This window comes from Alligator mississippiensis, chromosome 6 (genome assembly GCF_030867095.1).
Source record: "Alligator mississippiensis isolate rAllMis1 chromosome 6, rAllMis1, whole genome shotgun sequence".
Lineage (NCBI taxonomy): Eukaryota > Metazoa > Chordata > Crocodylia > Alligatoridae > Alligator > Alligator mississippiensis.
The window spans coordinates 30,226,342-30,251,955 of record NC_081829.1 but is presented as its reverse complement, the minus strand read 5'-3'; the positions used below and the strand labels follow the sequence as shown (position 1 = coordinate 30,251,955).

Genomic DNA, 25,614 nt, shown 5'->3' with positions numbered 1-25,614 from the left:
TTGCCCCCTTTCCTGTGCAATGGGACTGTCTCCTTCTGCACCTGTAGAAATGCTCCCTTTAGGAACAACCATCCTTCCTGGACTCCCATCTCACCAATGCTAACGTTCTTCAGTGCCTCACTAAGTAATCTCCTGAGCACACTGAAGTTATCTTTTCTGAAGTCTAGCACTTCTGCCCTACTGGTTATCTTTCCCACCCTATGCCAGATGGTGAATTCAATCTAATGATGGTCACTATCCCCTAGGTTACCTTGTGTCTATAGATTCCCCACCAAGTCATCCCCTGTAGCCAGTACCAAGTCCAGTAAGGCATTTCCCCTAGTGGGACCATATACCTCCCGTGTTAGGTGAAGGTCCTGTATGCAGGTTAAGAACCTACGTGAATGGTTGGATCTAGCTGACTGCTTCTCTCAGCAGATGTCAGGGTAGTTTAGGTCACCCATGACAACCATGTCCTTTGACCGTATAGCCTCTGAGAGCTTTCTGGAAAATTCCAGGTCCAACTCATCCTCCTGATGTGGCAGCCTATAGTAGACCCTCACCACCAAGTCCCTTTCCCCCCAGCCCTCTTGCATTCTGACCCACAGTACCTCAATTTGCCCCTCCTCTGGTCCCATCTTGATTATGGAAGATGTATATTGCTCCTTAACATAGAAAGCAACACCTCCCCCACTTTTTCTCCCTACTCTATCACGTCTGTACAGTCTATATCCCTCAATGCTTGCTGCTCCATCGTGGGTAGGGTCCCACCAAGTTTCAATTAGCCCAACCAAGTCAAAGTTCTTGTTTGCAAGCAGGAGTGTGAGTTTTTCCTTCTTGTTCTCCATGCTCCTAACATTAGTATAGAGACACTTGGGCCCCCCGATGGGTGCCCTTGGTGCCACCCCATCCTGATATTCATTGAGCCCCTTAGTACTTACATGGGATATTCAAGTGCATGGTTCATGGTTTGTTGATCCTAGGTTCTTGCTGTTGTCTGCATCCCCGTCCCACAGTGAACCTAGTTTAAAGCTGTGCATAGGAGATCAGCCAACCTGTAAGAGAACAGACCCTTACCTTTCAAAACAGACACTTAAATTTCAAAACAGATGGGCTTTGTTGATAACAGCTAAGCACACATGAAATAAGTTTCTGTACCTTTTTGGGTAAAACAATGAAATTAGGAAGCATAGTCACTCAAGACCAGCTAAACAGGATTAAGTTTGAAATTAAGAGTATTTCTTTTAATTGTACGAGTTGAGATACATTGTGTCTACTAGCAGTATACTTTTGGGCCAGGAGATGGGGTCTTTGTGTAGATAGGCATTGTGATGAAAATCTATATGAGAAAGAGCTGAAGGAGAATAAAGAGACAGATAAAAATATAGTAGCTGGAGCTTTCCATGCTTGCAATAAAAATCAGTTAGGAGGAATATAAAAGCATCAGTGCATAATATTTTAAGAAATACCAATCAGGCTTTGGCTGTCACAAGATATGGTGCAGTATAGCAGAGCCATTTCCACCAAAAATTCTAACTTCTTAGCTACTGCTGAAGTATTCATTAACTAGTGAGTACTTCAGCAGTAGCTAAGAAGTTAGAATTTTTGGTACAACTGTATTTTCTACTTGGTCCTGATCGCTTTGCCAAGTAATGCATAAGCTTCATCTGACAGTCCTGAGGCAGGCAAAAATAAGCAGGAATGCAGTGATACCTTCAAAGTGATGTTACACAAATACTGTGAAATATCCTTGTGTTTTTCTATTGTCCCTTTTCTGCTAGAAGATTCTTAGGGCATAATCTGTGCATAAGGCATTTAATGACATATTTTTGGCAAACATTGCATGTTTCAAAGTAGGCTAGGGAACTTCGTTTTGAAGTAAAATGTCATTTTTTGTTTTAGTATGTATGTCTCCCTTTTATGGTAATAGTCTAAATATTCAGATTTAGCTACTTATCACAGGACTGAAGAACATCCATTCTTCCATTCTTCTACTCCTCACCCGCCACTTCCAATTTAAATAGAGGAAGAATAATAAAGTTAAGCTGAAGTGATTTTTAAAAAGGAATGGACTTGCACACATGTGAAAGGGCTTTGCTACATCAGAACCTGAATGAACACCAACTTGAGGGACAGCTCATAAATCATAAGTAGTTGATATATACAACGACTGACAATGTTGTATATATAGAGAGAGAATATGCTCAGCTAATCTGGAACATAAACAAGAAAGTCAGTATTATACTACAAATAGCTTAGAAATCAACATAGCTAAAGCTAAGGTATTGGTCTTTGGAAATGAAAGGAGAAAACGGGATTGGTTATTACAGGAAAAGAAACTAGAGTTGGTGTCTTCTTTTAACTACCTTGGAATCTGAGCTGAACTAAACATGTTGAAAATGTAAATACAAGAAAGCCAACAATACCAGTCTTTTTAGAGAATCCTAGACAGTTTTAAGGGAAGTAAAGTGACAGAGATTCATTTGATTAGGAAAAATGTAAAATTTGGGTAGTAACTTAACTTTTCTGTCATTATAATTATGAAAAACTGGGACATATCCTAGGTACCAAATGACATTTCCCACTATCTACCTGCTATTCCTATATAGAGGAGAACTAGGATGGTCAGTAAAAGAGGTATGTTTAGAAAGTTAAGCAGGAAGACAGAAAAGAGATTCAAGTATATGTATTTGATATAAATATTATAGTTTTACAGAGACCTCTAGATCAATACATGCCATGTTTCATTTACTTACTTGACAAAATTAATACATATTCAGTGAATGCTGAACAGATTTTCAATTTACTCTCTCAGATTTATTATGACAGAATAGCTGGGTGATTTTTTCCCCCTGCTCTTTATATTTGTTCCAATAAAAATGGATACAATTTCTTTGAAAATAAACAACTGTAATGCTCTCAGTGCTGAAGCAGCAAAGCCACAACTGCTGGCTACCTCCTAGGCCCACTTTGTTTCCCTTTTTGCCTCTCACCTGCCAAGTCTTGATGTTATAAATTGACAGGGAGGCTGCCCTTAGAGGGCAAGTAAGGTTTTACATGGTAGGCCCCTGCCTGGGCTGAGGCCCCCTGGCCTTATCCCACTTTACTTTAGCTGAGCACCTCAGCCTGGGGTCAGCTTATGATGAGATAACTGGCTCTGTAGATGTGGGGAAACAGTGAACATGATACACCTTGATTTTAGTAAGGCCTTTGATACAGTCTCCCACCGGGTACTTGCAAACAAGCTAAGGAAGCATAAGTTGGATGAATGTACTGTAAGATGGATAGCGGGCTGCATCATCAGGCTCAACAGGTAGTAATCAATGACTCAGTGTCTAGTTGGCAGCCAGTATGAAGTAGAGTGCCCCATGGGTAGGTTTCATGTTTTGAAACCAAAAACATTGAGTGTCTTCTCCAAAACAAGGAGCTCCCCTCCTAGGGTGAATCTTGCCCATCAGAAGCCCTACCCCAAAGGGCTGAGGCATTTATCTGTTCCTGTCTGGCATGCAGGGTTACCTTCAACTTCCCTGCAGCTCAGAGTCCTTCCTCTGGGCCATACAACCAGACTGCCCCCACTGGCTCAGGCCTTGTGCTTATTAGCACGGATCCTGGTGTTCTCTGTTTAAAAATTGCAAATTATCTGTTAAAAAATCACAGATGCTGAGAGTTAAAAATGCAAAATCCATGTTTTTCTATGATTAAAATAAAATGACATATATATAGGTATCAGTTGAACACAGTGGGCACTTTTACATGTGCACTGGGGGTGAGGGGTGGCACTTTAATTAGAGCAACTCTGAGAGCTGCTGTAATTAAAACACCACTGCATCTCCTGTATCAGCGTCTGCACACTTAGCTGAAGCTCGTACAATGAGTTTTATTTCAAGCGCCCCCACCACCATTTTTAAATGTAGGGATGCTAATACACAAGATGCAGGAAGTTGCTGGAGTGCTGCAGTTGCCACGCTCAAGCAGACTCAATCTGACGCGTTGGAATTTCAGCGTGTCAGAGCAGCTTTAGCGTTCACATATAGGTGCCCAATGTTTTATTGATGTATTTACAATTTTTAAGCAATTTGGAAGCCTACCAATGCCTCAATTATATAATAGAATGCTAAATACCTATACATTTTGGCATTTGATTTTGGGTTTTTTATCATAGAAGATCAGAGTTCCCCCTGCCCACTTTGCTCACCAGAATGCATGACCAGCTGTGGCTGTTCCCCCCACACTGTTTTGTGGTACTAAGCAGCCCTGATATGCCAGTGCCCTGCCCCAGCCCTGCCAGTGCCCCTCACTTCCAACTCACTGTCCCTTTCCCCCAGTGTGTGGGGAGGAGGGGTGTGGGCATAGGTGACATTGGGGGTGGAGAGGCACAGGCAATGTGTGGGGTGATGAGGGTGGCATGTGCTTCCTGAGTTTTCTGCACCCACAGTGGGGCATGGGGTCTGCAGCGGGGCTGGACCAGCTCCTGATGAGCTGTCTCCATGGCCTAACATGCAGGACCTGGCATGGGAGGTAGCACCAGACTGCCAAGCTGAGGCATACCCTGACCATCCAGCAGCAGCCCCCTGCCCACCTGGCAGCAGAAGTCTGCCACTGCTGCACCTCATCTTGACATGGCAGCACGGTGCTCTCTTCCGCACCAGGTCTTGCACGCTGGGCTGCAGAGGCAGCTCCTCCAGACCTGGTCCAGCCTGGCTTGCATTACTGTTCCCCAATGTGGGTGCAGAAATCTCAAGGAGATCAGATCTCAAAGAGATCCACCCCTAGCCCCCACCCTGTTGCCTGTGCCCCTTCCCACCTGTGAGAGCTGTGCCTATGCCACCCCTCCCCCTGCTCAATGCATGACCTGTGCACCCTCCCTCCCCTCCCTCCCTTTCCTGGAGGAATTTGCGCAAGCTGCTTTCCACTACTGCCTAGCTGCCATGTGCATCTATGTACACACACATGCATGTGGTGCCCTCTATCATGATCACTCTCCTTCTGTCCCCTGTGACCCCTTGCCAGCTGGAACTCTGCCAGCCTGCAAGGGGATCCCACCGTTTCCTGTGATTTTCTCCTTTAAAGGAGAAAATCTGCCCTTTTCTTTGCTAAAGGAGAAAATCTGCATTTTTCTGCCGCAAATGGAAAGCCTGAATCCCTGCTAATTAATCTCTTCTTGGATCACCTGACCCTCCACTTCTGCCCCCAGTCTGCTCAGTCACTGCTTACCCTTGGGATGGGCATCCATTTCACTCCAGGGCTCTTTGCCCATGTTACCTTTTCCCAAGGTCTAGGGAAAGCCAATTACCCCTGGGCTTCCTGGCCCCTTAGTAATGGGAAGAAGTCCCTGTTATACAACCAAGAGTTTTGCCTTTTGAATCGTCTTGTCTGGACAAAGTGCCATGGAAAAAGAGGAAAGCTTGTCAGAAAAAACATATTCAGTTTATAGCTGATTTCATTTACACTGCAGCTGGCATGGAATAATTGTGTGTTTTCTCAAATATTCCACTTTAGGAATCCAGGAGTCCACCCCCCCCCCCACCCCCTTAACCAATTTATACATGTAATAGGAACATTTTGTAAATATTTGTGCTTACTGTACAAAAGTAGATGTCTCTAGAAATGGCTGATATCTCTTTTATATGTATCTTATGATATCTCTACACACACACACATTACAGGGGTGGATCTAGAGGGGGTTCAGTGGTGCAGCTGCACCCCCCTTTTGGATTGGAGTGCACTGCAGGAGCTTCCAGAGAATTTTTAAAGTCCCTAAAGCACGTGACTCACCCCTAAACCCTTTTCCCTTGGTGTTCAGAGGCACCTCCTCTCCCCTTCCTACCTCCCCTGCCTGCTATTGCTTCTTTTCCTGCTGTCCCAATGTGGGCAGTTGGGGAAAAGTCAGTGGAGACCTCTAGATCCACTTGTGCTCACTGCAGCAGGGCTAGAGGGTATAAGAGTATTTGGAAAGGGATCCTTTCCAAAACAGGAATCTTTGTGTATTGTAAAATCCCAATGATTTTTTAAACTAGTTTCATCGCTGGTGTAATCTCAGTTAAAAAAATGAAATAACAAAACCAAAAAATTAATTTAATCTTGTCCTCAATACTTACAAATAATAAAGATAGCTGAACATCTTCTTCTGCCCTTGAATTCATTTAAAAATTCAAAGGATTTAAATAATAATTATATTAGTGAGATGGAAAATGAATACAAGGTTTAATTCAACCTTAAGCAGCTGCAGTCATTTAAAAATAATATTCACAGTCTTATTTGCTTTTGATTTTTATGAGGGTTTTTCATATTTCCATGCCACTCCATGAAATTTGAGTGCTTTGTTTATATAGCTAGTTTTAGTTCTTTTCTTATGCCACTCATATAGCAATCTGATCCATGTAGACCTCCATGGAGTCCCTTTGAAGTCAAGGGAACTATACAAGAGCACTGATGACCAACTCTGCAAATGAAATTGCAGAATCAGGGCTACAAGGCTTTGGTTTTCATCACTGCCAGGAGAACTGTTTCTATTTTTTAAAATTAAACTTTCAAATATCTGTCAAGTTCATTTATATAAAAGAAAAAAATGCAGTAAATACTATATTAGATTTTGTAACTTTTTTTTTTTAACTAGAGCATGCAGTTTCCATCTAAATTTCTTGGTAATGCTTTTATAAACTGCCAACATCAAAGCAAGTCTCTTAAATACCAAATACCAAATTACTACTTATTTTACTATCAGTCATATCAGAATGCATAACTGAATTGCTGTCTTTTTAAAACTTTCACTCTATTATAAATAGTTGGTATGGGGGAAGGGAATGATTATTGGCACACAAGAGGAAGTTTCAAATCAGATACAGGGCAGGTTGAATAATATAGGCTTTCTAACTTTTCTTAGATAATGTACCTAACAATAGTGCTTGCACAAGAAAACAATCTGGTTTCAATCTCTCTCTCACTGTCACACACTCCTGAACAAAAATATCATTTTTGTTAAAGGAATATTTTTTTGTACTGTTAGCATCCCAGGAATATTATTCTGAAACCATATGATTTTTCCCCTTTCTCATTGTAGAAATGGTACAACACGAGGGACAGATATTGACCAGGCCAACTTGGGTATACAAGGAAAAAAACATTGTGCAAGTCACTTTTAGTAACTCTGAATAATCCCAGTTCTTAATGCTCTCAAGTGCAATCTCTCAGTGTCCCTGATTTCCCACTGCCTTGAGCCTTATGCAGTTATTTATACCAGGCCAAAATTGGGCAAAAAATACTACTATATCAGAATGGTAGCAGGTTAGCCATAATTAAATGTCTGTATAAGATGCAAAGCAATTGAATATAACTAACTGCCTCTGAGTTCCAGCTGTTGCAAATTTGGACAGTGGCTTAATAGCCATGAGCTGTCCTTTAGTTTGCTCTACATTCATCCCTATTTGATACAAAGTGGAAACTGAAGATAGACAAAATATTTTCTATTATAACCACCTTTCCCAACCAGGAAGTACATGCGTTTTGTTATTCAGTGGAATTGTCTCTTAGGGGCTATGTAGAGCAAGTGAGGCTGAAGGCTCAAAGACTTTACAAGGCAATAACAAAAACGTAACTGTCTGGACACAGGACTTTATCCATTGCCATAAATATTACATCCATTGAACAGAGAGAAATTCAATTCCTGATCCGGGAATGATAAAGCGGCTTGAGAAAAATAAGCTACAGAAGAATCCACATTATTTGCTTATTTTTGCCCTTATTTTTCATTTCCCTTTGCCTTTGCAATGCTTGGTACAGGTTGGGAGCAGACATAGGAAGAATCCACAAATACCACAAGAAATCTGTGACTTTTAAGGATGCTAGTCCAATTTGGCATACTTAAAAAGTTCAGAATTTACATTTGCTAAATCAGCATCTGGATTTTGAGGATGTATCCAAGCCGTTTTGAGGGCTTGCTCATCGCTGGTTTGGAACAGTTTTTAGCTTTGTGAAGTAGTTGCATCCCTGTGCATATGGTAGAAAGTCTGACTTGTTGGGGGTATGTAAATATTTTAATTAAAGGGCATGGCTACGGCAAGTATGGGCTGCTTTGCCCTATATTTATAGCAATTCTCCAGGGCGTACTGTAGTACAAACAACAAGCAGCAAGTGTTTCTGATTTTCAAACAAAACCCAAGGCTCAAACCTTGTTGATTTCATGGTAGTCTTTTGATAAGTGCCTGTTTTCTGTTCTATGAAACCCAGAGATAGAAGATTTCTCAGAAAGCTGGTGAGAACCTGTTAGTTTCACACACAAGTAACCTACTGACATCATGTTTCCTTGACCATGATTTATGTCCACAAGAGTAAATATTGACCACTATGAATGCCAGCATTTAATTTGCTGGTGTTGAAGTGATGCTGTAGCTGTGATAGGCCAGGCCTTATATGAGATGCAAGGATTCTTGTAGGAAGTATCGTTTATTGCATTTAGTCCAATAAAAGATATCACCCCAAGAATCCTTCTAGCATCTAATTTGGTGTTCAGTCATTCTTTTTGATCACGTATGTAAGGGTCATTGCCTCCCTAAATCAGACTTTCTCTTGAACAATACAGGGTAATTTGACTAATGAGTTTACTGCACCTTCTGAGCCAGTGAGTTCCACTGCAGTTGCACCAGGTATTTTGAAAGGTGACTTTAGGCCTGAGGAGATAAGCCAAGTGTGAGAAGATAATTAGTAAGTGTAGGTTTAAGCTTGTCCCTGCCTGGCTGATCCCTCACCCCACTGCCTGGCCCTTCTTCCAGGAGGTGAGGACTGTAATATATAAATTGTTTTTTTAAATTAGGTGCCACTTAATTTACAAAAGTTATGACAAGGTGTCTCAAGTCCAATGGGTTAATGATGTTTCTGGGAAAATCTGAGAGCAGGAGATGCCAAAGAGCTGTTTGCAACTTCCCAAACCTGTGGTGGGTTCTACAATAACCCTGCCCCAAAATGAAGACTGCTTTAAACTTTGCTAAGATGTAAGGGTACAAGTAGGCAGCTTTTAAGTACCGTGTCCAACAAAGGGATCCAGGTATTTTACTCATTATGCTGGTGACCAATTATTTGCTGCTGATGTGTGTTCCATCTTCTGCAACACAAAAGGAAGCTTCATCTTCTGCTTTTAGTAGTTTACAAGTTTGCAGTCTGTAGATCCAGTATTGTGTTTACTATGAAAAACATAGTTTGTGGCCAAATCTTGTTGGAGATAAACCAAGCAATTACAGTAACAAGCACTGAATGAAGTAAAGTATTTGTAAAACCAGGTCCTGTGGTAGACCCAGTACAGCCTAAACATAATTTAATCTCTGCTGGTATATGGTGAAGATTAAAGCTTCAAGAAGTCTATGATTTTTCTTACTTTCTGATGTTATATATACAAGGTTTGGCAGGTTGCCACTAAAGAGCTATACAGAAGAAGAGTTTGAAATAATTGTGCTGTTAAATACAGTTGTAATGCCCTATGCCACAGTATGTATACAACCAAAGTGGTAATGGTAAAACAGTATCATAAACTGTACTAGATTAGTATCAGACTTTACTTTGCTTTACTTTCCTAGTCACTGGCTGTGGCACTGCAAAAATAACACTACATGATGCTAATATTATTAACTACATAATGCACATTATTGATTTATTCTTTGTTCTGCATCATTATCCTTTTACTAGTGAGTTCCCTGAGTTATTCTCATGTACTTAGTCAAGCACCAAATCATGAAGCAAGGACAGGCTCCCATAATAGCCCTTAATGGCACATTACATAAGCAATTACTTCTGCCACCTATTATTTGTTGCTTCCAGCCAATGAGGCTTCTGCATTATTGGAATGTGCTCAGAACAATTATGAAGTAAGAAAGACTTGGACTGTCTACATTTTACCCTTGAAATTACTTACCTTCATATTTGCCACCTGCTGACACCTCAGATGCCAGCCAGTAGCTTTAGAAAATTTGGACTTTGTTGCAATCTGTGTGTAGACTAACTGCCTCTAATGAAGTCAGATTACTGTATGACTCTGCCACCCTAACAATTAGGAATATGAGCACAGTGCAGTATCTTGTAGAGATATCTGAACTAGCTCTAAACAAGCTAGCTTGGGTACGAGAAACAGTTTAGCTATGTTTGTGGTGTACTTTCCAGACTAATTAGTCTTACTGAGAATGGACTAGCTCAGGTATCTTGGCATGTTTGCATTGTGCTATGTAATTATACCCTACATTGCACACACATGTCCACTACTCTGTCTTTCTGGGCAGTTGCAAATATAGCTTGTGGAAACACCTTCAGTAGCAGTGTCTCCCATGTACTGATAAGCATAACAAAAGCCATTCTTTAGTCTGTACTGTGGTGGAAACTGAATTTTTTGAATACTCTAGACCAGGTTCTTGGACAACATTTTGCAATGAGTGACTAACAATTAAGTTTCTAAGAAGTGTATGAACTGAGACCTTTCACTAAGTCTTTCAGGAATCAGCAAGTAGAAATAGATTCTGTTTCTATGTTGGATATAGTTGGGTTTTTTCCTTTGGTATTAATAGAAAAAAAATCTGGAGTGCAAGGGACCTTTGTGTTATCACTATCTATGCAAGCTCTGATTCTGTGGTTGGTCCATTGCAAGGTAGCATTACTTAATATCCACTTATAGTAAAGTATTCCCACTAGGAGTTATGGTAGAATATGTAAATTTTTCTTTCTCTGCTTATGGTCTATAACTTGTCAAGCTTTTCTCTGGGTATACTGATTTATCAGTCTGCTTCCAATCAGGGAAAAAAAACCAGAACCATTTCAGGGAGATTTGTTGTCTCATTACATGATAAGCTGTATGTCAAAAAAAAATAAAATTTAAATAATAAATCTCAGCAGAGGATGTTGAACAGTGGAGGAAGGATATATAAAAGAGAGAAATATGATTCTGAAAGGGACTGGATAATACAGCATGTAAGTGTAGACATAAATAGTGCCTCTTATTGTTAAGTGCATAAAACTACTTAGTCAAATGGTCTTTTGTGGTATCAGGTGAGTGCCTACATATATTTTTCAACCTCAAAGTATCTTCTAGCATTGTTGTTTTCCTTTGCAACCTTAGGGGATAAGTGTTAAAAAAAACCCCAAAACACTAATGCTTTCTCCTTCAGCCAACTACTTACCTTGCTTATTTGCTTGTTTTATGTTTGCTTAAAGTGCAAAATTAACTGGAATTTTTCTGTAACAGGCACATTGTTGTCTGTGGTCACATAACACTTGAAAGTGTGTCGAACTTCTTAAAGGACTTCCTGCACAAGGATAGGGATGATGTGAACGTGGAAATCGTCTTTCTGCATAAGTGAGTAGCCCTGCAAGCCAGAAACCTTAAACTCTTCTCACTGATTGAAAGATTTCTAAACGTTACTAAAGATTCCTTGGAGTAAGCAAGACAGAGGTTAGATCATGAGACTTATTCCTCCTATAACTCCAGTGGTTTCCACTGACTTCAGTGAGTTTATTGCAGAAATGAATTCGACCCTAGCAGTTAAATTCTGGCCCTTACCATGTGAATTTCTCTGTTGACTTTAGGGGCCAGGATATTGCCCATGATGTCTGTTCCTGGCTCTTCTTTTTTCAGGTCCCAGGTTTGGAATTTCAAAGGACAGCTAAGGACTGTTAAGTCATGATAGGACCATCCCAGCAGTGGTACCTTCAAACACATCACATAGGTCTGTGCATGCTGCCACCTGGATTGGAAGCAGGCTAACTGACCTTTCAGCACCAAGGACAGGCTCATTAGTAATGCTAATTAACCCATTTTAGGAACTGTGGACTAACATGCAGTGAGACTGTTCCACTGCACTGTAATGACAGAGCGTGATAATTAGCATGCTCCAGCAGACACCAGCGTCATGTGCATCAGCCTCCTCATGCTGAAAAATGGTGGTAGGGATGCTTTAACTAAAGCTTGTTCGATGAGCTTTAGTAAAAGCACCCCCCCCCCCCCACCATTTTTCAATGTAGGGACACTCCAGGCACTTTTATTAGAGCAGCTCTTGGATCTGCTCTCATTAAAGAGTCCCCCGACCACCACTCCTGGGGCACATATATAAACACTCAATGTGTTCAAATTCACTGACTCCACATAGCAAAGTAGCACATGGAACCATACAGCATACTTGAGGGTACTGCTGCTGGGTATGATAAGTTGGTAACCTAGAAATGCACTTAGGCCTAACTCCCATTGAATTCCAGTGGGATTTGAATCCCTAAGTATCAAAGGCTCTTTTGAAAATCTCTCATGGCCTTGTTTTTTTTCCAGTCTGTGATATAATATAATATTAATAGAATGTACTTCACCAAGTGTTGAGATTATTGAGTGAACCATTATCACTCCCAACTTGACAAGATGAAACAAATTTGCAAATATATTAAAGTTATAAGGACTTATTTCATTTTTAGATGAAGCTCATTAAAGTCTCTAACATCAAATTTACTAGTGCTTCCCAACATGTCAGTCAGCTGAGCATGGCAGCAGAGTGATTATAGTATTTCACTGTAGCTCTAGAGATGTGAGATCAGGAATCCTTCCTTAATTGCGCTAAAAGCCATCCCAGTCCAATGAGCAATAAACAGATACCAGGGGAGATGAACGTGACAATTCCAGCTACTCAGCTGATTGCCATTGGTTACAGAAACTAGCATGACTTAATGGACAATGGCTTGACTGGACCATTGGACTTTTTGATGGTGGTGGTTATGCTTCAATGGTTGCATACAGTTAATTGCAGGAACCTTTTCTTTAAAAATTTACAGAGTTCTAAAAAGTAAAATGTATCTAAACAGTTATATTCATTATTAACTTGAATCACATCTTTCTTTAAGAGGCTCCAGATCTTTTTTTAGAAAGTCCTGAGACTCTCCAGGCAGTTTCAGTGAAGATGGATTTTTTTATGTTATCAAACCGACATTATGCTAGTTGATATGCATAAGAAATTCATGTTGAATCCACCAGGAACCAAATCTATCTGCAAGAAATGTCAGCTAAGTGATTTACTTGAAACTGATCAACAGGGATCCTGTTTTTCTCTGCTTAAAACTCCCAAATCCTCGGCTTTAAAACCCCCAAATCTGCGTTTTTCCAAAATTAAAATGAAATGCTACTATACATATAGGTATCAGTTGAACACAGTGTTTTATTGATATATTTACAATTTTAAAGCAATTTAGAAGCCTACTGGTGCCTCAATCATTATAACAAAATAAATTCTAAATGCCTATGTATATTGGCATTTGATTTTGGTTTTTTTACCATGAAAAATCAGGGTTCCCCCTGCCCCCTTCACTCACCAGGATGTGGGTCTAACTGCAGCTGTCCCCTCCCCCTCCCCCTGCTGCTTGTGGTGCTGAGCAGCCCTGATATGCTGGTGCCCTGCCGCTGCCCATGCCATTACCCCTGGTCCCTGACCCACAGTCTCACATCCCCCCAGACATGCTGGTGTCCCTTACACCCAATACACAGCCCCCTAGCACTGCTGATGCCCCTGTCTCCCAACCCACAGCCCCCTGGCTCTGCCAGTGCCCCTCATTCCTGACCCTCATCCCCTCCAGCCCTGTTGGTGCCCCTCACTGCCAACTCACTGATCCCTGCCTCCAGCCCCACAGTGTGTGAGGAAGGGGGTGTGAGGAATGGGCTGGGTCTGTGGGGAAGAGGTGGGGACACAGACAATGCACCAGGGCTGGGGGCAGCACATGCCCTCTTATATTTCTGCACCTTCAGCAGGGCATAGGGTGCAGCCTCCACAGCCTAGCTGCCAGAGGGGAGCATGTTCCCCTTTTTCCCCTGCCATGTTGCCTGTGTCCACTCATCCTCTTCATGTGTCTACTGTGTTCCCCTGCCCCCTTAGACTTACCTGGAGGGAGCTGCATGAGCTGCTGTCCACCACCCTGCCTGGCTGCTACATGCATGTGTGCAGATGCACGTGGAGCCCGCTGTGTCCCGCTCCACCCAACCCCAAGCAGCCCCTTGCAGGCTGGAATTCAGCCAGCCTGAAAGAGGAAACCCTACATTTCCTATGGGCGGGTAAGGTTCTTTGAGTAGATGTGATATTTTTTATTAGACCAACTGAATAGTTGGAAAAAAGTTCTTGAAAAGCTTTCAGGCTCAGTCACCCTTCTTCAGGCATAAGGAATCTCTGCTGGTCTGAGGCTCCAAGAAATGAGAAGCTAAAAGTGTGGCAGGATGTCAGTGAGAATGTAAATAGGTAGAAATTAAAAAGACAAAAGGTAAAGCAGAGAGGGGAGAGAGAAGAAAGCAAGGTGGGAAATAGCCAAAGGGAGACATTACAGTGATAGAATACAAGGTAGAAAAGGCAGTCAGTGAAAAAGGAAATAATTGGAGATCAGGAAAACAGGAATGAGAGAAGCTCAAAGTGTGAGAGGATGTAGTGAAAATATAAATAAGTAAAAAGAAAAGGGAAAGTGGGGGGTGGGGAGAGGCCAAAGGGAAACACTACATTGGTAATAGTACAAAGGCAGAAAGAGGCTCTGAATGAAGAAGGAAATAGTAGGAAATCAGAAGAAAGGGCAGAAAAGGAGGGGAGGGGAGAAAAGGTAGGGAAAAAGAAGAATGTAGAAGGTCAGGTCAGGCAGGTATCTGGTGAATCAGATGTCAAGCATGTTATAATGTGTCATAAAGCCAATGTCTATATAGAGTCCAGGATTTTTTGTATCCAGTATATTTATGAAGTGAAGTTCATAGGCTCGTCTACAGAAGGTGTTTTGTATGTTCCCTTTGAGGATTAGAGCTGAGAGATCAGAGAGGGAGTGATTGTCTTGTGAGAAATGTTCTCCCACAGGTAGTTGGGTATTCTTGTCTTGGATAGATTTTCAGTGTGAGTTCATTCTGGTACGCAGTTGTTGTTTGGCTTCTCCTTCATATTTTCCATCAGGGCATTTGGTGCACTGGATGAGATGCATAACATTTCTGAAGGTGCATCTGCAAGATCCAGGATTTGTGATGGTTCTGTTGTGGGGTGTAGCTATTGCGGGGGTGGTGGAGATGTGTTGGCAGGTTTTGCATTTCTTGTCCTGGCATGGTCTGGATCCATTTGGTGTGGTTTGTGTCATAGGGAGTTTTCTTCCTCATGATCAGGTTAGCAAGGTTCAGCGATTGTTTAAGCACTTCAATAGTGACATATACTTTCTAAGCCTATGCAAGACCTATTTACATTCTCACTGGCATCCTGCCACACTTTTAGTTTCTCTCACTTCTTGGAGTCTCAGACCAGCAGAGCCTACCTATGCCTGAAGAAGGGTGACTGAGCCCTAAAGCTTGCTAAGAACTTTTTTCCAACTACTCAGTTGGTCTAATAAAAGATACTACATCTACTCAAAGCACCTTGCCTGCCTATGCCCTTAGACCAACATGGCTACAACCAAAAACCCACCTCCATTACCCATGTTTTTCTCCTTCAAAGGAGAAAATCCGTTTTTCTCCTTTAAAGAAGAAAATCTGTGTTTTTCCATGTTTTTCCACGGCAAACAGAAAACCCATATCCTTGCTGATCAAAGACTGATAAAACATAGCTAAAATTTTCAGTAGATTTTTTCTGATTATGCTGCATCTTACAAGTGAAACCAAGACAGCAAGGAAATAAATGGAACAGATAGACTCTGTCGCATTTGTTAAACTTTGACTTTAAAAAAAAAAAAGTGTTTCTATTCCTCTGTGGGAATTTTCCATTAAAATCAAACAAACAGTGGATTTCACCGATGAGGCTGTTCCTTTCTCTAGAGAGTGTGAAAATGTATGCAGACGATGAGAAACAAACATTTTAAGAATACCAGTTTTTGCTTAAGCTGTGTTATATGCATTCCAACCCTTTATATTCTGTTTAAAACCTACATTTCAATTAAGCTCCATTGTTTTGCATCTAGTAACCTGCTTCATATATATACTGAACTTACCTGTCCATTTGCAAGTTCAGGTGCTTTTCCAACCTACACAGTACAAAACATTACTTCACTTAATCATCTCCCCAATCTCCAGGTGGTGAGCAAATTTTCCTAGTTATATGATAATTTAAAAGAAAGACCATGCTTGTGATATTCATAAGAGATTTCCTGGATTTTGGAATTTTGAAAAGTGTTTGAAATCTTCCAATAAAGAGAAGTATCTTTGTTAGACCATGATGCATTGCTGTATCCTCCTTCCCATTTAGCTGTGCAGGGATGCTGAGTCTGAAGCAGCCCCAAATCCACTCTGTATTGCAAAACTAAATCAGAGATAGTCCAATACAGTCCAAGTATTATTCTGCTTAATTGGTATAGTTACTCCAAAGTGCAGGAACTCCCAGGTTCAGTGTATTCATCTTTTATTGCCAGCAAAAGAGCAAAAACAAAAATAAAATGATGTAGCACAGAGCTGGAGCTGCAAACAACAGAAAGACACAGCACATTCTTTAGGTTTTTAAACAGTGTATGTTTCTCAGTAACATTAGTGAGTCAGCCTTTTCTTGGAAGTGAATGACTGGGTAGACTTATGTTTCTTCAACCAGTCATTTAACTGTCTGAATGTACCCTTTCCATTGGCTAGTATTACTTTAAGGTGGTTGCTGTATGTCCTGGGCATCCCATTACATGCAATTTAACATCAAAATTGCATGTCTTAGGGAGAGGCATTTAAAAATAGCCTATGAACTAGAAAGAAATGCAGTATTATCTGTCTTTCCTGATCAGGGCAACATGCATTTCTAAGTGCTGTGAGCTGTTTAGGAATTAGTGATATTAATGTGTTTAACAGCAAATTATGCACTTTCATTCTTTTCAAACAAAATGATTAGAAGGTGAATAACCATTTAGAGTGGTTTTATACTATTGACTTTTAAACAGAAGTGACATACAGACAGTATCCTCTGAAAACTGTTCTTATGGGCTTGGGGCAGGGGGGAATTCCTTTCTAAATAGCCGTGTGAAATTTAATTTCTAAGAGAAAACTGGAGGGCCTGGTGCGCGTGCTTACACACACACACACACACACACACACACACACAGAGCAAGTAATCTGAATGAATTGTTGGGAGCTACTGTCTTATTTTCAGGGTTATTTGCACCTCTTTTCTCTCTCTTTGTCTCTATAAGTACCCCATCCCCCCTCAGATTTTAGGTCTGATGCCTTTTTTTGTCCTAGTGGAATCCCCTGATTCCATCATTCTCAATATGGGACCGTGTCTATATATCCTCTGTACTGCAGTTTATATTTACCACAAGGTTGCCTATCTAGATCCTTTGTGTTGCCTTTTTGCTAATTTCCTGACAGGCCTTATGTAAAAACCAAAAAATATATAGCCTTGCTATAATTTAAGATTATAAATTAATGCAGTTCATTTCCATGTCTTTCACATATTCATCCTTCAGAAAAGATTATGGCAGTGATACTTATTAGGTCACTTTAAGATGTCACAGATCCTCTTTTGGGATGGAACATTTGAACCAGCCTCCAATTCAGCCATTTGGCATTATGGACTTTTATTTGATTCAGCCAGTTGAGTAGATAATACTTGGTATATAACATATACTATGACACAAGTGTATTCAGGGGAGATGGTAGTAGCTTTGTTCATTGGTCCAGACTTTCTGCTAACATAAGTGGGATGAAATCCAAAAAAAGGACAGGAGCTGTCTTAACAATAGGTATGGGCCAGTGCTTCCATCCTACAGGAAAAGCAGCAGTAAAAAAATTGTTTAAATAAGAGAGATTCAGGGAGGTTGCTGCAGAAACTGAATTTTTGTTTGTTTTCTTCTTCCTAATGCAGTATCTCCCCTAACCTTGAGCTGGAAGCTCTTTTTAAACGACACTTCACTCAGGTGGAATTTTATCAGGGTTCGGTTCTCAATCCACATGACCTGGCAAGAGTAAAGGTAACGATCTACTGCTTCCCCTGCTCTACCAGTTATTCTCTTTAAATAAGCAGCCTGTAGCACCAGTCCAATTTCCACTGAACTTAGTAGTCTTTAAAAGTAGATTCCCTTTGGTGGCTTTATTAATGTTTGGCATTAAATAATATATTTTTGTTTACAAATGCTACTGGGTCTATTTGGATAGGGCCAATTAAAAAAGTATTTTGTACCTGTCAATTTCCCCTTCTATTGTTTGGTGTCATGAAAAGACAGATATAATATGACGTCCTTGATGAATAGAATAATGTGCAATTCTCAGCTACACAATTTTATATACAGTAATTTTATGTTTGTAAACCAAATTCTGAAGCTTAGGGGAAAAAAAAAAAACCAGTACTGAACTACCATATGCAGCATTACCCCATTTCATGACCTTCTAATGCTATGTGAACTCCTTAAGTTGTAAGGATCTTTGTCTAATACTAAATTGTTCTACTGAGTAGAAATCAGGATTTCTGCCCATGCTGGCTACAGAATCTGTTCATTCTGTTGTGGCATAACATGTGCTGAGCTGAGCTTCAAGTCAGCAGAAATTTTTTTTTTTCCTTATGCATCATAAAATGTATAGGGGTTTGTGTTCTTGTCTTCTCTAGTCCTTCTTTCCTTATGTTAGGATTTGCCCAAACATGCTGAAAAACAATGATTTTGTTTTACACTGCATGTGCTTTGGGCTAATGAGGGCCATGGTTGGCAATTTTGACATCTTGCATCTAGGTAACACTTCCCCTGGACATCCGTGGGAGTTGTAGGTACGCAGCCTCTAAACTAGAGGCTAGTGCATACTATATCAGCACATAAGAATCTAAATAACAATAAAGGTGCTGCGGTACAAGGCAATGTACAAGCATAATAAAAACATGGTCCTAAGAATTAGGAGTCTAAGCCCCAAGGTAAAAACTTTTCCCTTTAATCACTTAACCTTGGTGCCTCAGGTTATGCATTTTTGCACTAACAATGCTAATTGGTAATAATGCATATAACTAAGTTACCAGTGTCCCAAGGGTATCATAAGGCTAATTCATATTTGGAGGAGCTCTGAGAAGTTACTGATAGATGTCATGACAGTACCATTACTTGTGTCAAAAGAAGCCATAATCTTCAATGTACCAAAACCTTGTGTTTAAGCAATGAATAAAAAAAATGTTGCTTTACTGGGGAGAAGCAGCTGGTTCCCTAAAAGCTGGGATCTGAGAAAAGAAACTGAAAACAAAGTTCGCTATTTACATTTTCTTTTTTTTTTCTTTTGGCTTCTCAGATAGAGTCAGCAGATGCGTGCCTAATCCTTGCCAATAAATATTGCGCTGACCCAGATGCTGAAGATGCCTCCAATATTATGAGGTAAACTGATGATTTTTGTTCTCTTTTCTGACTAAGTTGTGAGTGTCTAGATTAACCACTCCTATACATACTATAGTGACACTTGAATATCTTTCCTGGAAGGGACCCGGGAAAGGGTACAAAATTGCCTTTAGAACTTGGAGACACCAGTAGTATAACTTGAAGCTTGAGAGAGTCCAGGGGCAAGCCACACGTATGATTAGAGGCCAAGAAAACAGGCCTTATGAGGAGATGCTAAGATGCATAGGATTCTTCATCCTGGAAAACCAAAGGCTCAGGGGTGACTTGGTGGCAGCCTATAAGTATATCAGGGGTGTATATCAGGAACTGGGAGAACATCTGTTCACCAGGACACCCCAAGGGAAGATGGTCACGGTCACAAACTGCTGGAAGACCATTTTAGACTGGACATAAGGAAACACTTCTTTACCATCTCAGTCTCCAGAGTCTGCAATAGACTCCCCCCAGAAGTGGTGGAAGCACCTACTCTGGATACCCTTAAGAAACACTTGGATGCTTATTTTGCTGGGGTGATCTGATTCACAGGCAACTGGTAGGAGGGACATGGGGGGGCACATGCCCCCCTCCCCCCAAGATTGGACCTTGAAAGTGCTGGGGGGCCCATTGATGTCCCCAGCTTGTTGATGCCCTGACACTGCTCAGGACTAGGCCAGGCACAAAGTGAATCCCTGCCTGCCTGATTGTATGGCTGGGACCACTCTCTGCTTCTCTACCCAGTCCTGCCCTCCCTGACAGTGCTCTGGAGCCTGGAGCATCAGGGAGCACTCTGGCCAACCAGAGCACTGCCCTGCCTCCCTCCCCTGTGTGGCCCCTCCCTCCTCCTCCCTACCAATAGGGAGTGTGCTCCAATCCCCCAGCAAAGATGCTGTTCCTGATGCTGGGAGAAAGGTAAGCCTGGGGCTCTTGTAGTGGGAAGGGAGCCCAGGGAGAAGTGGCTGAAGGAGGGGCATGGTGGGGGGGGGGGAAGGAGTAGTGGTGTGCTGTGCCTCACACCCCATGTGCTGTTCCCCCCTTGGCTCAGGAGGCACCAGTTGCCCATGACCTATCCCAGCTGACTTCCTGTCCCTTGGGTAGGGGGCTGGACCCGATTATCTCGCAAGGTCCCTTCCAGCCCTAATGTCTATAAAACCTATGAAATCTACGAACTTTGAAAGACTGGTTTGTGGATAGTGAGACAAAAGTATAAAATGATGAAAACAGAAAATGTTGGCCCAAATAACCAACACAGGTCAACTGTTGAAAAGTACAAGGGAATTGTGACTCAAGAACAGGATTTCCAGAGTCTTGATTCACTCTATTTTCATTGGGATTTCAATAGCAGACCCCTGAGGGACTGGTAAGGTTCTCTTCCTGCCCTTTACTCTTGCCTCCTTTGGCCCTGTTATAGCCAGTAGTGTTTGCATGTCCATTTAGGATGAGGATGAACAGTGTGACCAAATTAAACTGTTTTTAGCAGTTCTATGCTTCCTTAGAAAACAGTACCCCAATTACCACCCTGGTAATGGACTGTACCAGGGACAGTTCAAGACCCCAGTCAGGTCCCTGGGTGAAGCTGACAATCCGCTGAATGTTGGCCCTGGCCCCAGGCCTGCTACATGGTCAAGTTAAGGTACTATAGAAGCCAGGCATAAAAATGTGGTAAATTTTTATGGTTGATTTCCCATTTTATGGCACCTTGAGTTGTGTCTACATGTAACACCCTTGTCATTATGCCATGGTTTTTCTTTTTGTCCCACCTTTTAGTAATATTTGAGAGACCCTGTTAACAGTGTTAAATCTTGCAGGGCATCTGAGGCAGTATCTGTTAGACCTCTTTCATGTAATCATTGTTTGCCCGGTAGGGTCATTTCCACTAATAAATATCTGTTTTTCTGAAGCCTGAACCCAGACTTTGCTATTCTATTTAAATACATTTTATTTGAGCCACAGGTTTATGGGCAAATTTCCAACCTGTGAATGAAAAGGCATACTTTTATGGGGAAAGTGGCAATATGGTCCCCAACTGTTGGTGTTCTGAGACTTTCTGCCAGCCATAAAGTGGTAGTGTTTTTATTTATTAATGCAAAGTACAGTAGGCATTACCCAGGAGAGATGTAGGATTTTGGGAAATGGGGTGCAGATGGTGGTCCCATAATATAATGCATATTTTTCTCCAGTTAAAAAGAAACTAGAAACTTAACTAATATGCTAGGGGCCTAGGGATATATTATTCAGATTGTAATCTAAACTACAAAGTTATAACTGAGTTTGGGGGCAGATGCCTGCCAGATCCAGAGTGGAGCAGGGACCTTTTGCTGTGTGCGAGGAGGAGAGTACAGTTGTTACCCCTCAGCCTGGCTATGGACAGAAATGTTTCCTGCACTCCAACACAAGTCCCCAGACACTCCACCATACCCCAAAGTGCCACACAACCCTTTTTGCATTGCCCCTGCCACTTCAAGTGTCCCCTGGTTCCACTCTGTCCCCTGTTACAACGCTCATCCCCATGCTCAGCCCCACCCCACCCTATTGTTTCCCAAACCAATCAGACCCTACCATATCCCTCATGCTTCACTGGGTGGGTCCACACATGGAGACACGTGCACTTGCAGCAGCTCAAAAAGAAGTGGTGCAAATTGGAGCTGGGGTTTTTTGTCTTAGCACACGTGCCTGGACATGAATTTGTGTGTGGTGCAAGTTGTGCCACTTGGGGCAAAATAACCTTGCCTGGTTCCTCGTTGATCTGCAGCCAGAGGGAGCTAGAGCCTGGAGCCAGCAGGCCCCAACAGGGGCCACATGGCCCCCACAGGGGCTACCAGCCCCTGCAGGGCTGACATGCCCCACCCCTGCTTGCTCCCCCAACTCCCAGATTGCTGCCCCGCCTGGCCCCATCCCCTGCCAGCTCCTGCAGCCCCCCCGATGGTTGCCCCTTCTGACCCCATCCCCCGCTTGCACCTCCAGACCCCCCCAATGGCTACCACACCCAGCCCCACCCCCTGCTTCGCCCCCCGATGTCTGGCCCCCTGGCACCATGCCCCACTTGAACTCCCAGACCTCCAATGGCTGCCCCACCTGGCCCCAGCCAACCGGCACTTAAAAAAGAAAAAAAAAAAAAAAAAGAATAGCAGCAACCTTCAGGGTCACTGGGGCCTCCTGGCAGAACCCCCTTTCCCACATAGCAAGGGCAATTGGGGACAGCGGGGACCACTGATCCCAGCACCACTCAGCCTGAGTGGGCCCAACAGCCTGACTGTGTGCAGAGGTACAGAGGCATGAGGCACCCTGCTGACCCGGTCCTGACCAAGGCCAGTCCCCACTGTCCCATGCTGTGTGGGGAGGGCTCTGTTAGGAGACCCCAGTGACCCCGATGGCTACTGTTACTGCTGGTGAGCGTGGGGCTTTTTTTTTTTTCCAAATTTCCAGGATGCTGGGGCCGGGCAGAGCAGCATTGCAGGGGGGGTTTGAGGGGCGGGGGGAGGGGGGGAGGATGGGGCCAGGCAGGTCAGCAATCTGGGGGGCTCAGGTAGTGGTCAGGGGATGGGGCCAGTAGGGGTCCCCCCATGGTCTCCTCTGCACTCCTTCAGCCCCCTCTCCCACCTCTTACTTACCAACATGGAGCCCGGGTCCAGCTTCCTGCACCTGGCACACTTCCTGCCCTGCATGGGCTATCAGTGTGCTTTCGCACCAGGGCAAGTTCCAGCCATGGAGACTCTCTGGCTAGCTACCAGAGTGTCTCTGTGGGGGACCCAAGCATCCGGGTGCCTGCCCCTCTTTTTCCACCTGGGGCATTTTTTGACCCCTGGATATCTAGGGTCTAATTTTGCTCCTGCGCTGCAAATTTGCAGTCCAGGGCAGGTTTTTCCATTCTTGCATGTGCCTCTTAAAGCTTTTCAAAGGGCTTTGAGATGCTGCAAGAGGTACATGTGTGCTCATCTGGACACACCCACTGAGTCCTACTCTGTTTCCTCTTTGCCCCCATGAATGCACTACATCCATCACAGGCTCATCCTCATCATGCCCAAACCCTGTAACTCCTCATCATCCCCTTCACATACTACTGAGCAAACTCTTTCCTCTCTGGGCATTCAGACATCACTTTTGTCCCTCAAAGCCTCCTCTTCCCTCCTCACCCATGACCCTATTCCTCCCAACCCACCTCACACCCCATTTTATCTCAGAAGCCACCACCCACTGAGCCTGACACCCCATCTGTCCCTCACACCTCCCCAGCCCAATAATACCCCAGCCTGTCCTCAACCCTACACCCTCTACCCTAGAGAGCCTCTTCCCCCAAAAGCCTTTGGTGCTCATGAGCCCCTTGACCACCTCTCCAAAGCAGCTTCCTAGACCTCTTGCAGTCCCTAACCATGTAACTGGCCTTCTCCACTGCTTCTTGCTCCTCACAGAATGTCCATAGCTGGCCACTACTGCTCTTTACCATCAACATACAGAAACAAAGGGTTGGGGGCAGTTTGATTCCACCTGGGGCAGCACTCTTACTCAGGGAAACCAAAGCCTGTCATCATTGGTGACATGTAGGGGGTGCATGTGCACCCCCTGAGATTGGCAGTGCACCGCCTAAAAAAAGTACTACTGACACTGCCTGCAGCACCTGCGGGTGGTCACTGTTCACTACCCCGCTGCCTCTTGACACTGCTGGTGGATCTGTGGGTGATTGCAGCTGGCCGCTGCTGACAGCGGCATCTGTGGGTGGCCCTACCCCACCCCCGCCACCTCTGTGGCTGCCTGCAAAAGCTCCCCAACTTGCCACCATTGAGCCCCCGCCACCACTGCCACTTTTGCCTGTGGGCAGTCACCGTGCCCCCCCATCCTCCAGGGGCACGCATCATTCATGCCTCTCATCTACCCATACCTAACTTTATACCACTGTGGTTGTGCCATTGGTTCAGCCTCCCACAGCCTGTATCGGCTGCTGCAGTGAATAATGCAGGAAAAGGTCACTGCACTTTTGTAATTTATTGGATGACCAGATAAACATTACTAGGAGCAGATAACAAATAGGATATTGTAGAAGATAGGCTAACTTAATTAAAGAAAGATCAAGGGTTATTAACACCTATGGAGTGAAGAGATTAGCAGAAATCAGGTTGGTAATGAGCCATGCAGTCAGTTGACTCCCTCAGCTCCCCTTGAATAGAAATGTAGTTTCCCCTCTGAGGTGCTTTATTTTAAAACTTTCAGTGGAGCAGGAATCAAGAATCACCCTGTGGATCTGCTCTTGGAGTACTGTCTAAACTTGTTGCACGAATTTCTGTGGTGTGGGACCACACATAAGTTAGCTGGGCAGCCAGGGAACACTGGCTCTGTGTCCTGCATTCCTCTTTATAAGTGTTCTTAGGTGAGGAACTTTCTGTCCCAGCTGGGGAAGCCAAAGTTAAGGATCAAAATGACTATTTTGGTACTACCAGTGCATCATATGCTGTTAATTCAAGTGAAAAAAGATGCAGATGTAGCTAAAGGGGAAAAAAATATATATTTTTACTCCTATGAAGTACAGGGGAAGTAAAGAAAAAGCAAATGCAGACTTAAAATAAGCCAAAGGACTCTAGTATTTGCATTTTGGTCCTATAGCCTTAGTTTTGATGAGAGCAAGTTGAACATTTAAGACTAAATTGTCAAAGATCCATTAAAAATTGGTACAGTGAATTACTCAGTATTAAGAACCAAAGTGTATTGGTCTGTCAGATGCTTGCATTCTATGAATTGGAGGTAAAGGCAGGAATAACAATTTAACATAAAAGTATCTTACTGGAAAAGGGCCAGTGTGTGCATCTAAATATTCATTACTGTGTCGTAATTACGGCACATCAAGTTTAGTACCTATAATGACAGGTACTAACTTAATGCACTGTGAGCGACACTACTGCGCATTAGCACAGATGATTTTTTTTTAGTGGCATTAATGAGCATTAGACTAAGTCTACTGTGTATTAGTGCATTGGCACATACTTGGCCCACAACACTAATGTGCAGTAGAATTAATCTTCTACACATTGTCTCATGTAGACATGTCTCGTGTGTACTAGGCCTAGCATCTGTGGAAGGGACAGAGCTTAAATTAATATACTCATTTCATTCTCCAAACATAGATTTCATAGACATTAGAGCTGGAAGGTACCTCACAAGATCATCGGGTCCAGCCCCCTGCCTGATGGGCAGGAAGTCAGCTGGGGTCAAATGATCCCAGCAAGGTAGGCATCTTTTTAGGTATACTTTTAGGATTTGACGGGAGAAATCCTAGTTTGATTTTCATTGCAACAAATAAATAAAAGAGTATTCCAGTTGCAGTTTAGCATGTTTTTAAATAGATTCTGTATGGTTACTGTGATACAATTCAAGAGTATT

General features: G+C 42.8%; 1 protein-coding gene and 1 long non-coding RNA gene across 10 annotated transcripts in view; one reads left to right on the top strand and one right to left on the bottom strand.

The window, feature by feature from the left end:
- The window catches only part of KCNMA1 (potassium calcium-activated channel subfamily M alpha 1), a 1,011,367-nt gene that overhangs the window by 694,631 nt on the left and 291,122 nt on the right, over positions 1 to 25,614 (top strand). For all 9 annotated transcript variants that reach the window (XM_059729759.1, XM_059729758.1, XM_059729760.1 and 6 more), the window contains 3 exons: positions 11,198 to 11,308; positions 17,766 to 17,871; positions 19,166 to 19,248. In XM_059729759.1, the coding sequence (XP_059585742.1) occupies positions 11,198 to 11,308; positions 17,766 to 17,871; positions 19,166 to 19,248 (300 nt within the window). The remainder of the gene's footprint in view (positions 1 to 11,197; positions 11,309 to 17,765; positions 17,872 to 19,165; positions 19,249 to 25,614) is intronic.
- Positions 1 to 25,614, bottom strand: part of LOC132251144 (uncharacterized) — a 65,389-nt gene that overhangs the window by 19,677 nt on the left and 20,098 nt on the right. The window contains exon 2 of the long non-coding RNA XR_009462998.1: positions 921 to 1,034. This is a non-coding gene — a long non-coding RNA (uncharacterized LOC132251144). The remainder of the gene's footprint in view (positions 1 to 920; positions 1,035 to 25,614) is intronic.